Genomic DNA, 13,046 nt, shown 5'->3' on the forward strand with positions numbered 1-13,046 from the left:
ACTGTGCCTGGCAATAAAATCTGATGGAATGTCTAATGCCCATTTATGTGCATATTTCCCAATACTTTGCAAAATGCTTGTATTTTTCCTTTTCAAAAAGGAAATTGAGGTTAGTTATCAGTAGTGCTGGTCTCAGAGGGGATGGACAGTAAGTAATTGCAGAACTTTCTAGAAAAGTATGAGGTATGACCAAGAAAGATGGAGAAATTGTGACTACACTTTATGTAACAAATATACCTGTCTCATATAAACTAGCTCCATGTACTCTAAGCAAGTCAAAGGGAAGGTTGTCCACCTAGAGAAAGTTTCCTTGGAAAAGGCAGGATTCGAGTAAACTGTGAAAAATCTAGAATAACAAAACAAAAAAAGCACCCTTTCTCTTGAAGGAGTATATAGTGACTTTATTCTGACTTTCTGAGGGGAAATTTAATATATAAAATGGTATGTTGGTGCTGGGGTGACTGGTTATAGAATTTACTAATTTAATTTTGACCGTGCTGCATATGAAATATTTGAGCTTCAGCAAATGTTCACCCTAAAAAGATTTTTAAAAAAAAAAATTTTTATGTTCATATTAGCTATTCACCATTTTTAACTCTCCAGCTGTTCTGGGTTTGGGGTAAAAAGAATTGCAAATGGATTATCCCATAATATAATCTCTGCTGCTACTTTCAATATTCTTTGGGTTCTTTATCTTTATTTCTTTATTCGTTTATGTTTTTGCTGATGGTTCTTAATAGGAAACTCATTTTAATTTGTTGACTTATTTACAGTGGCTCCTTTCCTTTTTTTGCCAAATGATCTTGACATGTGTTAAAGTAAAACATCAGGTTTATGTGTTCCCTGTCTTTTTTCTCAGATAGGCCCCCTTCACAGTGGAGCTTTGCAGATGAGGGTGGCAGAGAAGGTGTGATGGGAGGGGGAATGAGGGGGTGGAAGGACCAGCTGCAAACTATATTTTATCTCTCATCCCTTTCCTGAGTCCTGTCAGCTGTGTGTGCCAGCGCTGTGCTTGCAAATTAAATGGCTGCATCCTCCACACCTCCATTCTGACATCTGTCCATTGCTTCTAGAGGCAGATTAGATTAAGCCATGGTGTCCATTCTGGGTTTAATGCACTCCTTGTGGGATCACTTTTTTTTTTTAATCACCTTCTTCCGTTGCCAATATTTTGGATCCTTTGGTGTATCCATGAGGGCCATTTAGTCCTGTAACTGCTTTATTATATGCATTCTGTCTTTATTTCTTAAAAATTCTCATTCCCAAACCCCATAGCTAACATGATTGAATTCTCTCTCTCACTAAAATATTGTCCCTTGATTAAGAAAACTGAAACTGTGACATTCCCATTATTGTTTTTGGATTTGTGATATGATTCAAAGACTTCAAGATTACATTTTTGATATAATCGTGTCTGTTAGGTTGGAAGTAGAAACTTTTTTCTGGATAATTTCAGGAAAAGTGAAATTATAGTTATAAAAATTTTTGATATGTTTTCGTTTCATATGACATTTCCTGCCAGTATACCCTTTTCTCATCTCTCCCAAAGAGCCATCCTTTATAAAAGAAAATTATCCCTTCTTTGGGGTCAACCTTAGTTATTATAATTTCACAACATTTGATTTCAGTTGTTTTGTTGTTGCTCTTTCCATTTACAGTGTCATCATTTTATATATGTATGTGTTTACACAAGTGTATATTTTTGCACATACATATTTATTTCTTTCAGGTTCTTACTTTCCAGTGTTAGTAAAATGCCTGAAGATAATAAGCACTTAACAAACATTTGACTGACTGACTGTCATGGTTCTTTGAAATGTGTAAGAACTTAAACCTTACACAATCATACTTTAAAAACTGTAATTCATGAATAGTTCATGGGTATCTGTATTCTCCATTCCTCACCACATCTAGCCATAGCTTCTAGAGGCAGATTAGATTAAGCAACTCTAGGCTGAATGCAGAGTTAGAGCATTTAAGTACTTGCTACATAGGCATTGTGCTGCTAAGATTCAAATACAAGCAAGCAATATAATCCCTGCTCATAAGGAATTTACATTCTAAAAGGGGAAGATATCACATTTAAGGGAGCTCAAAATTGGGGTGGGAACAAGAGTCAATAGATGAAGAGAATGAGAAGTCTGGAGGATATCATGGATCTATGAAGTGAAGCAAGGTTCTTTTTATTCCTAAAATGGTGGTCCAGGGAAGGAGACACCAATCAGGACAGCCACTTCAGAGTAGGGGGTTCCTTGAGGGTGACAAAGAGGTGATAAAAAGAAATCTGGAGAGTTCTGAAATTGATCTATGGGGAGATGTTCACTAGGACCCGAGGATTGACATTCAGGTCCATTCCAGTTAGAATATATCCCAGTTAGAGCATATTCTTCCTTTCGTTTTAAAAAATTATGACTTTGATAGCCATCAACAAATATTAATATTTGCATATATATATAAATAATATATTAAAAGAGGATAGCATATGAAACCATAAGTCTACAATGTATAACATTTTTTAGCATCACAACCTACATTCTCAGCTAGCCACTCTGTCCCAGTCGCTGAATGTGTTGTGTCTCCTCTGTCATCTGTATTAACCATATCACCTGGCAGCTGAGAGCTCTTTTATAGTTGGGGTCATTAATGTTAGGGAATAGGAAATGGCTATTTGCAAGTTGCAAACATTTGTCTTACTAACAGGTTCCTAGTCTGAAAAAAAATGATGCATTCTCTCCTTGGCTTCTTTTATTTGTTCTTTTTTTTTTCCTTCTCAGAAGAAACACTATTTGTTCAGTCCTATCAGCTCTTTTTAGAACAAGCTCCCTTTGAGATGCAGTGGCAAAGGGGATAGCTAGCCAGCCCTAGAGGCAGCAAGAACTAGATTCAATTCTACCCTTTACGTATACTAGCTGGATGATCCACTACCAATCACTTGTGTTCTGAGCAAATCCCTAAACCTATAAATTACTGACCTGCATTGGAGGAGTTTCTTGCTCCATGAGCTCCCTATATCAGTGAAATCACAAGTCCAGTCTCCATTCTTTCCCTTCCTTATGAACTGACCCATCCTGGAACAGTTCTTCACTCTAATACTTGAAGAAATCTACCTTTCTCTCTGAAGTGATTTAGGACTGCTGCACCAAAATGATGGCAATGTCAAAAGGGAAAAGGTGCCCTATGCAGATAATGTTAGTTAGGAAGGTAGAAATAAATAACAACTGATTTTATATAAGCACTTGAAAGAAGTGAAAAATTGAGAATACCTAGGCTGTGGACTAGGTGACTGAGAGGATTATGTTACCCCTAGGGAAGTTAGGAATGGGGAGGTTTGAGAAGAAATAAAAATTAGGTTTCGAATATATTGTGTTTAAGATGTCTACTAGAATCCCCACTATAAGATTTTTAATAAACTGCTCAGTGTTTAAGACTAAAAGTCAAAAGAGTGATGGTAATTGAACCCATTAAGGCTGGTGAAATCAATAAATTTTCTAATATATTGGGAGAAGATAAGAGGGTCCAGAAACAGAGCCTTGGGGGATATACATGTTTAACAGGCATGATCAAGTGGAGGAACCAGAGATCACTGAACTCCAAAGAGTGCAGTTTCAGGTGATAGGATTGGAAACCCTACTATATAGAATTGAGAAAAGAGTGAGAAGAAAGTAAATGGTGACTTTGTAGGCTTACTCAAGGAAATTAGTCATTTAAGAGAGGAGAAATAAGGATCTGCTTAGTGGGGATGGAGATTGCTTAAGTGAGGGATTTGGAGAATGGGGGAGGGGTGTTGAAGACTAGTGAGAGAACAGAGATTATTGAGGAGGCAATATGCTGGAGAGATGGAAAGGAATAAATGTGATTGTAAAAGGGTTTTCCTTGGCAAGGAAAAGACCACCTCTTCAAGAACAGGTGAAGGAGGAGACAGGTAGAAGGTATCTAAATGATGTGAAATGAATAGGGGAGCAGAAACTCACAGTTAATGACCTTAAATTTTTCATTGAAATGTGAGGTAAGCTATATAGCTGAGTGTGTGGAAATTGGGGGCTTTAGGAGGTTTGAGGGAGATAAAAGTTCTGCATAAGCTGCTTGTAGTAACTGGGATAGTGAATCAATTGAAGGATGTAGGATTTCCTTGCCACAGTGAGAGCCCAATTGAGATTATGAAACTTAAATTTGAAGGCATTATTACTCAGCACAATTTTGTAATTTCTCTAGCTTTGTTCAACATCATGTAGGAGTAATCCAAACCTGGGGTTTGACAGGACATGATCTTCAATAGAATAAGAGGGCAAGGAATTCAAGATAATTGGTTTACCAAGAAGACAAGATAAGGAAGGGAAGAGATTGTAACCAGTATAAGAGTAATGATGTTGGAAAGAACAGAGGGGTTAGGGAGATTGGAGATCACAATGAGAATGAAGAATAGGTTTGTAGTTGCTAGGGAGAACAAAAGTGATAATGGATCATGATCAGATAAAGGATTTTCAGAGTTCACTAACCATGAATATGGAACACTTGAAGTTAGTAACTGCATAATCAAGTATATGGACAGTTATATTTGTGGCTGGAGTGGGGGGAAGGAATAATTCTTTGGAAATGACTAAGTTGATGAATTTGGTGGTTAGTGTATTTGACAGAGTATCAATGCATGTTAAAATATTCTAGCATGAGAGCATGAGTTGGAGAGGGCAGGAAAACTGAAATGGTTTTGTTTGTTGAGGAAGAAATGAGAGTGACCTAGTCTATAAACCACAACCATCATAGCTTAGTTGGGTGATTAGTATGGATTGAATGAACTGCAAAGGAAGTTCCCTTTTTGACTGATAGTAATAGAGGGAAAGCCTATTTGTAGCAGATGGGAACAAGAAGCAGTCCACTCTCTCATCTTACCCTGGGATTTTGGTATATGAACAAAAGATATCCAAAGGAGTGTCATCGAATGAAAAAAGAAAAAGATTTAAAATGAAAGCTTGCTTGCTAACTTGCACAGAAGGTGGGTTGAGGGGGTGGAAATAAAGGAGCAATTTTTGGTGGTGGTGAGCAGCCAGAGATTCAGAATTACTGAAGTGTGGAGGGTAAGATAGGGTGAAAATAAGTTCTTTGAGCTAGGATCAGGTAGGCTTTCATTGCCTTTCAGGGCTGAGCCAGGAGTGGAGTTCCCAAGCCTCCAAGCAACTGAATGTGGCCGGGGTGGGGTGGGGGGGGTTGTTTGTGTAAAGGGTCAGTGGAATTCAGAAGATTGGGCAAGGCAGTGATTATGCAGATATAATTTCCTGAAGAGAGTGCCTAGATCACAAGGACACAGGTACAGGTAAGGCCACTACAGGTAGAGCTATAGATGACCAGGGAAGCTAAGGAGTGAGCAAGGAGGAGTGGAAAGAACTCCAGGTTTAGAATTAGAGATATGAGTTTGAGTCTTGAATGTACTACCTCAATGAATGATAGCAAATCACTTCACCTTCCTTGGTTTCCACCTTCATATGTAAAATATATAAGATGCATCACTAAGTTCACTCCAAGTTTCATATTCCATGAATTAATTGTCATAATTCAGGAATCTGATTTTTTTAAAGTGCTCATAACTATCCCAGGCCGGCCATATCCAATACAAGTTTAATAAAATTAAGCAATTCAATTTAATGTTTAGGTAAATATTAACAGATTTTTTTCTTCAGTAGATCAATAAATTTTATCTTCTATTTCAGGAAAAGATGAAGGGTAAGAATAAATTGGTTCCCCGATTACTGGGCATCACTAAGGACTCAGTGATGCGAGTAGATGAAAAGACTAAGGAAGTCTTGCAAGAGTGGCCCCTTACTACCGTCAAGCGCTGGGCAGCATCACCCAAGAGTTTTACTCTGGTACAGTCAGGTTGGGGAGGTGGGGATGGGCAGGGAAGAGGGCAAAGGTGAGCCTTGTAGTTTCACTTGTTATGACCTTAATGACTTATTCACCTTGGAAAAACAAGGAAAACATGGCTGGGTGGGGTGGTTTGGGATTGGTGGAATCATGTTGTCATAGAAACACAAAAGTTGTGGATAGTACTCCATCTTTTTACAACTATTAGCTGTTGGTATATGCTTTCATGTAACTAAATTCTACAAACATTTCTCAGGAACCTACTCTGTATAGCCTCTTAACATAATACTTGACTATTATCACAGTATTTAACAGTTGGTCCTTAACTATTAGTATGAATTGACCAGCTGACTCTGTTATCCTTACTTGAAACTAAATAAACCTCTCAGTTAATGACTGGGCAAAAAAGGAATTAAGAGAAGAAAAAATCAATAGTTACCTGTATTGACCTTTTGTTTATATCATTATGTAATTAGAACCACCTCTTCCCCCTTGCAGAAGTTATCCCATTTCCTTTTTATAGAACTGGACTTTAGTAGGCATAGATGGATATGCATTTTTTAAAATCCATAAATTTATTAAAAGTTAAATAGTTAAATAAACCTAGGGTGTCTTATCTTTCAACTTCCATCTTTTGTTCTCTCTAAAAAATTGGTGTTATTTTTCTTTAGGATTTCGGGGAGTATCAAGAAAGTTATTATTCTGTACAAACAACTGAAGGAGAGCAGATATCTCAACTTATTGCAGGTTATATTGATATCATTCTCAAGAAGGTAATTACAAATTGATTTGATTATAAAAATGATCTTGAATGTCTTATGTTGTTTCCACATCTAATCCTTCTAGGGTGACTGGGTCAATGATTCATTCATTTGACTTTCTGGAATTTTGTTTTCTGTCTTCTCCTAGAAACAAAGCAAAGATAGATTTGGATTAGAGGGAGATGAGGAGTCAACGATGTTAGAAGAATCTGTTTCCCCTAAAAAGTAAGTGTTCTGTTCATGGAGGAAAGAGTTGCTTTTAAATAAGACATGGGCACAATTATTCTATTGGATTCTAATCCAATTATTCCTCCAAGATAGAAATATCTTGTATTGATTTCCAATCCCACTAAATAATTCATTTTATATGGCATGAATGATGTTAAACAGAAAGTGAAATCCTGGTTCAGATTACAGAGACTTACTAGTGAATTACCATGTTCTGATATAGAAGTAATTGTTCTCACACCCTAGTTTCCCCTAAACATTACCATTATCATAGGTAATGAGAGGATCAAGATTGGAAAGTACTTTGGGGGCCATCTAGTCCAACACCATCATTTTAATAGAAGAAAAACATTATAAAGGACCTCAAAAGATTAAATGACTCGTGCATGGTAACATAGATGTACATTGCAAAGCCAAGAATGGGTACATATCCAGTGCCTTTTCCACTATATTAAAGTTTTCTTAGTAGATACAGCATCCCTTGACCTCAACCAGATCTTAGCAGTAGACCCTAAGTAGAATTAAACTGGCACCCAAGAATCAGGGGAAAAACATATTCAATACCTCAGAAACTCAGATACCATAACTCTCATCATGTTCATTTTCCACAGGTGAGGAAAGCACAGAAATGCCATACATAGTGAAAAAATACAGGGTCTCTAATCTCTGGGACTATATAGATGAGCTATTTTGCCTGACACCACTCTTATCCTCAAATTCTTTGCTACCTGCAGAATATTATAGATAATATCTCAAGAGTACAGCAACAGCCTTCCTACTGTTTACTTTCCTTTAATACTTTACCTAATTTCAGTCTTGGGTAAAAATGCCGCTTCCCAGTTCCCCAGCCGGTTCCCCATCACATTGTGAATAGTGGCACAACCCCTCCAGTCACCACTATTCACTTGAAAAATGCCCAATCGCCATTCTTCACTTGAAAAAATGGTTTAAAGCAATAGATCATAATGTCATGATAATCAATAAGGCATAAGAGTCCTATACTTGAAGTCAAGTAAAAGCTGTTTTCCAAATCCTTTCTTGGATATGTAACTAATTGTGGAAACCTTTACTTCTTTATGTCTCATCTGTAAATAAGCAAGCACTGAATTTGTAGCATTTGTAAATAATAATTGTGATCTTCATTGACATTGATAAAGCAGTTTAAGAGTTGTTAGCCTGCTTACTGTGGGTATAGGTTTAAATATTTGCATTTATCTTACTGTGCTTTCTTTTTTTTTTTCTCATTAACTAAGAGAAGTAATCTGATTTTAGGATTTGAAAATAGATTTCTGCTTTTTAAGAGTACACAGGAAGCCATGTGGCTTTTGTACATGATTACACAAACTGTCTTTGCATTGCTCATTGGTTGAACTCACTATGCTCCAGATTCAATTCTCCCATTCCCTATAAATGTCAGTTGTACCTGATTTGCCTCAGGGTATCATTCACCATTTCCAAGGAAATGAAAAAAGTCTAGACCATTCATCTATAATTACTAGAACTGGCAGTTGATAATGTAGAGACTGCTCTGTGCAGTGAGGGAGATGGACAAGGGGATTTCATTTTGGAGGAACAGAGCCATTGGATTGCTTTCTTCTTTGTTCACATTTATCTTGTTAATTAGGTTGGTATCAAAATAATGGCTACTAAGTGAACTTCTACATGCACTATTACTGGAGGGGGGAATCTTGTATATTGGTGGCTTTTTAATCAAATGAAGCCTTTAAAAAATATCAGATATCTATTTTATTTAATGGTTCTCTGTGTAGCACCTGACCAATGTGTATCTTCTACCAGTGGGGCCAAAAACCAAATCATAATCATATTTTCTATTGTTTTTCCTTAACTTTGCCTTTTTTCACCCTCATTTGCCTTTCTAACACACTCTCAGAATAATTTTCTGATTATTCTCAAGTATTAATGCTGAAGTTCGAATTAAATGTGATGTGAAAAAAGTTTTGCCTGACCTATGGCAAAAATACTATAAGTTCTTGGAATTAAAAGTGACCAGCAAATGTAAATGAGCAAAGTCACTGCTGGTATTTATTAAGATGATGTATGTTAGTAGGGAAGGAACTCACCTTAAGTGACCCTGGTCATTATCTCTTAGCATTCCCCACAGAGAATACCTGTTCCTGCCCCCTATCCTTAAGGGACCACTGGGTCTGAGAATCCCACCACCATTGTACCCCTTACTCAATGACCTAAAGTGGGAATTCTTTGATGTGGATACCTGGGGAAAGGGAAGATGCATCTACAAACACCCACATTTTCGCTTTATCCTCGATAGAGAGGAGAAGGTCTTCAGACTACATCTGTTAGTTCAAAGGATACTTATCTTCTATTTTTTCCCTAACCCATCTCATAACCAGCATGTTTTCCTTATCCAAATTCAACTTCATCAAAGGGAGAGGGATCCCATTGCTAGGAAAGCCTTGAGTCTTCTCCACTCCTCAAGGACATTATTCTAACTCCCTGATAGTGAGTGTTATAGGTATGGAAACCACTCACTGGGTAGTAGGGTCTATCTCAGTTACATCTGATCAATCCACAAAGAACCTGAGAATCAGACCAACACATAGTTTAGGCACTGTGTCTCCTGAACGTGGTCCAGTTTTGGCTGACCAAATGAGAAATGACAATGATGAAAGATGAGAAATAACATAACGTTATGCTGGGTTTAAGGAGATTTTTTGATAGTGAAAGCAAAAAATTTGTAAAGACTTCATTTGACAACTAAGCATTGTCTCCTCATTTATTCACTGATCTTTGTTTCATTTTATTTTTTTAATTTAACTTCATCATTTTCAAGTTGAATATGTAGCATTCATCAAGGGACAAAAGATGACACTCACTGATTCACAGAGTTTGCCAACACATCATAAATAGATCGTACCTTATATTAGGAACCCACATATATAAAAATATGAAAGTTGTAATAGAGAGGTGATTATTTTTTTCTGAAATTGATTTTCCAATGAATTGACCATAACTTTCTCTGTATGAACAACCCTCAGTGCATTCAAAAGTATAATTCAATATATTGAAATTTTGTTGACATGAAACTTTTTTCCAGGAAGACATTTATTGTGTAAGACAAGGTAAATATGTGATATTTTACTTTTATTACTTAAAAGCAAACTATATTCTACATAGGTGACTCTCTGACAAAAAACTAAGCAGTTCCAAATTTCCTTCCCAGGTCCACTATCCTACAGCAGCAGTTCAACCGAACAGGAAAAGTAGAGCATGGCTCTGTGGCATTGCCAGCTGTCATGCGTTCTGGTTCCAGTGGACCAGAAACTTTCAACATTGGCAGTATGCCTTCTCCCCAGCAGCAGGTTATGGTTGGCCAGATGCATCGAGGACACATGCCTCCATTGGTAAGCCTTTCATTGCAGTTTCATTGATCATTATCTCCTTCAAAGATGACCAGTAAGCTATGAATCAATAATCAATTATTAAATACTTACTATGACTCTGATGCTCAGAATAAGCACTAGTTATACAAAGAGAAAACAAAGATAATACCTTTCCTCAAGAATAATTGCATTCTAATGGGAGATTAAGTCTATGCAAGATATTTGTAGACTTTATACATGGTAACCATACACTGGAGGGAAGGAAAAAAAGCCTTTTACAGAAGATGGTATTTGAGCTGCACTTTGAAAGAAGACATGTATGTTATTTTGTTATTTTGATACATACATATGCAATATTCTATTATGTGCTTTCCCCATATTATACCAGCATCCTGGACTTAAGCAGTGGTCAGTTAGAATATTCAAAATTGGACATACCTAAGGCTTACCTATTTTGCTTGTGTACATGTCAAACCATGACTTTTTCTTCAGTAGAAATGTACTTTAACCAACTTTCTTAGTTGTTTCAAATCATATTGAACAAATTGTTATTGAAAGACATCTTGGGGCCGGAGCCAAGATGGCGACAAGAAGGGATCGTGTCTTAGGCGCTCTGTCATAAAACTCATAAGCTAAGGACTCTAAACTTTCGAGAGACAGAACCCACAGAGGGACCCAGTGAGGCAGTTCTCCTACTCAAGGTAACCTGGAAAAGAGAAGAAAGGCTCTGCTCCCTGGGGTGGGAGGGGAGGCCAGCCAGAGGGGTGCCCGCCAGAGCCAAAGAACTTCAGCCTCCCGGAGGCAGCTCCAGGGTGCTGGGAGCCAGGGCTCACAGCAGTGGGGGAGTCTCCTGAGCTGCACCCCAGGGAGCACCGGGCACAAAGTGGGGGAACAGTGGGGGACCTCTGCCAGAGCAAGCACATGGAGCCCAGCCCTCAGGGCACACAGAGAGCTGCTTGGCTGCAGCAGCCCAGATCCAGGAACAGAAGTAGGCAGAGCCGTAAGCAGGAGCCCCAGGCATAAGCCCATTGAACCTAGGGAGGGGAGTGAAGAGAGAGAGACTGCAGAGCTCTGTCCTCTGCCTCTGGAACAGGACTCTGGGGCTCTGACCACATTCAGATCCTGATTGCAGTCTAGGCCCCCCCATAGAACAGCAGGGCCCCCCCCCCCACCTCAGCCCCGTGGCAGAGGGGGGCGCTTATGGTCATTCATAGACCAGGAAGGAGGACAGAACCTCACACACTGAGACCCTTGTGGGAGTGTCCCGAAAGCTCAGGAAGCACCCCCAAAACAGGCTTAGGTTGGGAAAATGAGCAAGCAGAGAAACAAAAGGAACACCATTGAGAAATATTTTGCATACGAGTACAAGAAGGATCAAAATCTCAGTCTGAAGATGAGGAAGCACAAGCTCCTGCATCTAAAGACTCCAAGAAAAACAGAAATTGGGCTCAGGCTATGCCAGAGCTCAAAAAAGACTTTGAAAACCAAATGAGGGAGTTAGAAGAAAAACTGGGAAAAGAAAGGAAAGTGATGCAGGAAAAACATGAAAATGAAGTCAGCAGCTTAGTCAAGGAAATCCAAAAAAATGCTGAAGAAAATAGCATGCTAAAAACCAGCTTAGGTCAAATAGATAAAACAGTTCAAAAAGTTATTGAGGAGAAGAATGCTTTAAAAAGCAAAATTGGCCAGATGGAAAAAGAGATAAGAAAATTCTCTGAGGAAAATAAATCCTTCAGACAAAGAATAGAACTCAGGGAGATTGATGAATTATGAGAAACCAGGACTCAATACTTCAAAACCCAAAAAAATGAAAAATTAGAAGAAAATGTGCAACATCTCATTGAAAAAACAACTGATATGGAAAACAGACTTAGGAAAGATAATATAAAAATTGTTGGAATACCTGAAAGTCATGATCAGGAAAAGAGCCTTGACATCATTTTCAAAGAATTATTACAGGAAAATTGCCCTGATATTCTAGAAGCAGAGGGCAAAATAGAAATGGAGAGAATCCACTGATGCCCCCAAGAAAAAAGATCCCAAAAAACCAACCCCTAGGAATATTATAGCCAAATTCTAGAACTCCCAAGTCAAAGAGAAAATATTACAAGCAGCCAGAAGGACACAGTTCAAATATCATGGAGCTGCAGTCAGGATCTCACAGGACTAAGCAGCAACTACATTGGAAGCTCGTAGGGCTTGGAATATAATATACCAGAAGGCAAAAGAGCTTAGAATGCAGCCAAGAATGAACTACCCAGCAAGGCTGAATGTCATCTTCCAGGGAAAAAAGATGGACTTTCAATGAACCAGGGGAATTTCAAATGTTCCTGTTGGAATGGCCAGAGCTGAAGAGAAGGTTTGATCTTCAGATACAGGATTCAGGTGAAGCATAGAGATTGGAGGAGAGGGGGGAAATATGAGGGACTTAATGATGATGAACTGCATGTATTCCTGCATAGAAAAATGACACTGATAATACTCATATGAACCTTCTCAGTAGCAGGTAGAGGGAGCTTTTATAGTTGAAGCACAGGAGAAAGCTGAATTTGAAGATAAAATATGGTATAAAAATGGAGTCAATAGAAAAAAAGGGAAATGTAATGGGAGAAAGAAAAAGAAGAGGGGGGAATAGGCCAAGATAGTTCATATAAGATTTTTCTTTATTACAATGAGCTATTGCAGTGTTATGGAAGGGGGGAAGGCAAGGGGGAATGAGGGAATCTTCGCTCTCATCAGAGGTGGTTAGGAGAGGAAACAGCATATATACTCAATGGGGTATAGACATCTGGAGTAAGAAGGAGAGGGGGGGACTGGGGAAGGGGGGGATGTGAGCGAT

The 13,046-nt window shown here is 38.3% G+C and overlaps 1 protein-coding gene across 11 annotated transcripts in view; it reads left to right on the forward strand.

Moving 5' to 3' along the window:
- TLN2 (talin 2) overlaps positions 1-13,046 on the forward strand; it is a 575,338-nt gene that overhangs the window by 361,370 nt on the left and 200,922 nt on the right. For all 11 annotated transcript variants that reach the window (XM_074234301.1, XM_074234300.1, XM_074234295.1 and 8 more), the window contains 4 exons: positions 5,703-5,858; positions 6,528-6,629; positions 6,766-6,842; positions 10,048-10,228. In XM_074234301.1, coding sequence (XP_074090402.1) covers positions 5,703-5,858; positions 6,528-6,629; positions 6,766-6,842; positions 10,048-10,228 — 516 coding nt within the window. The remainder of the gene's footprint in view (positions 1-5,702; positions 5,859-6,527; positions 6,630-6,765; positions 6,843-10,047; positions 10,229-13,046) is intronic.

Source organism: Macrotis lagotis, chromosome 4 (genome assembly GCF_037893015.1).
Source record: "Macrotis lagotis isolate mMagLag1 chromosome 4, bilby.v1.9.chrom.fasta, whole genome shotgun sequence".
NCBI classification, from domain to species: domain Eukaryota; kingdom Metazoa; phylum Chordata; class Mammalia; order Peramelemorphia; family Peramelidae; genus Macrotis; species Macrotis lagotis.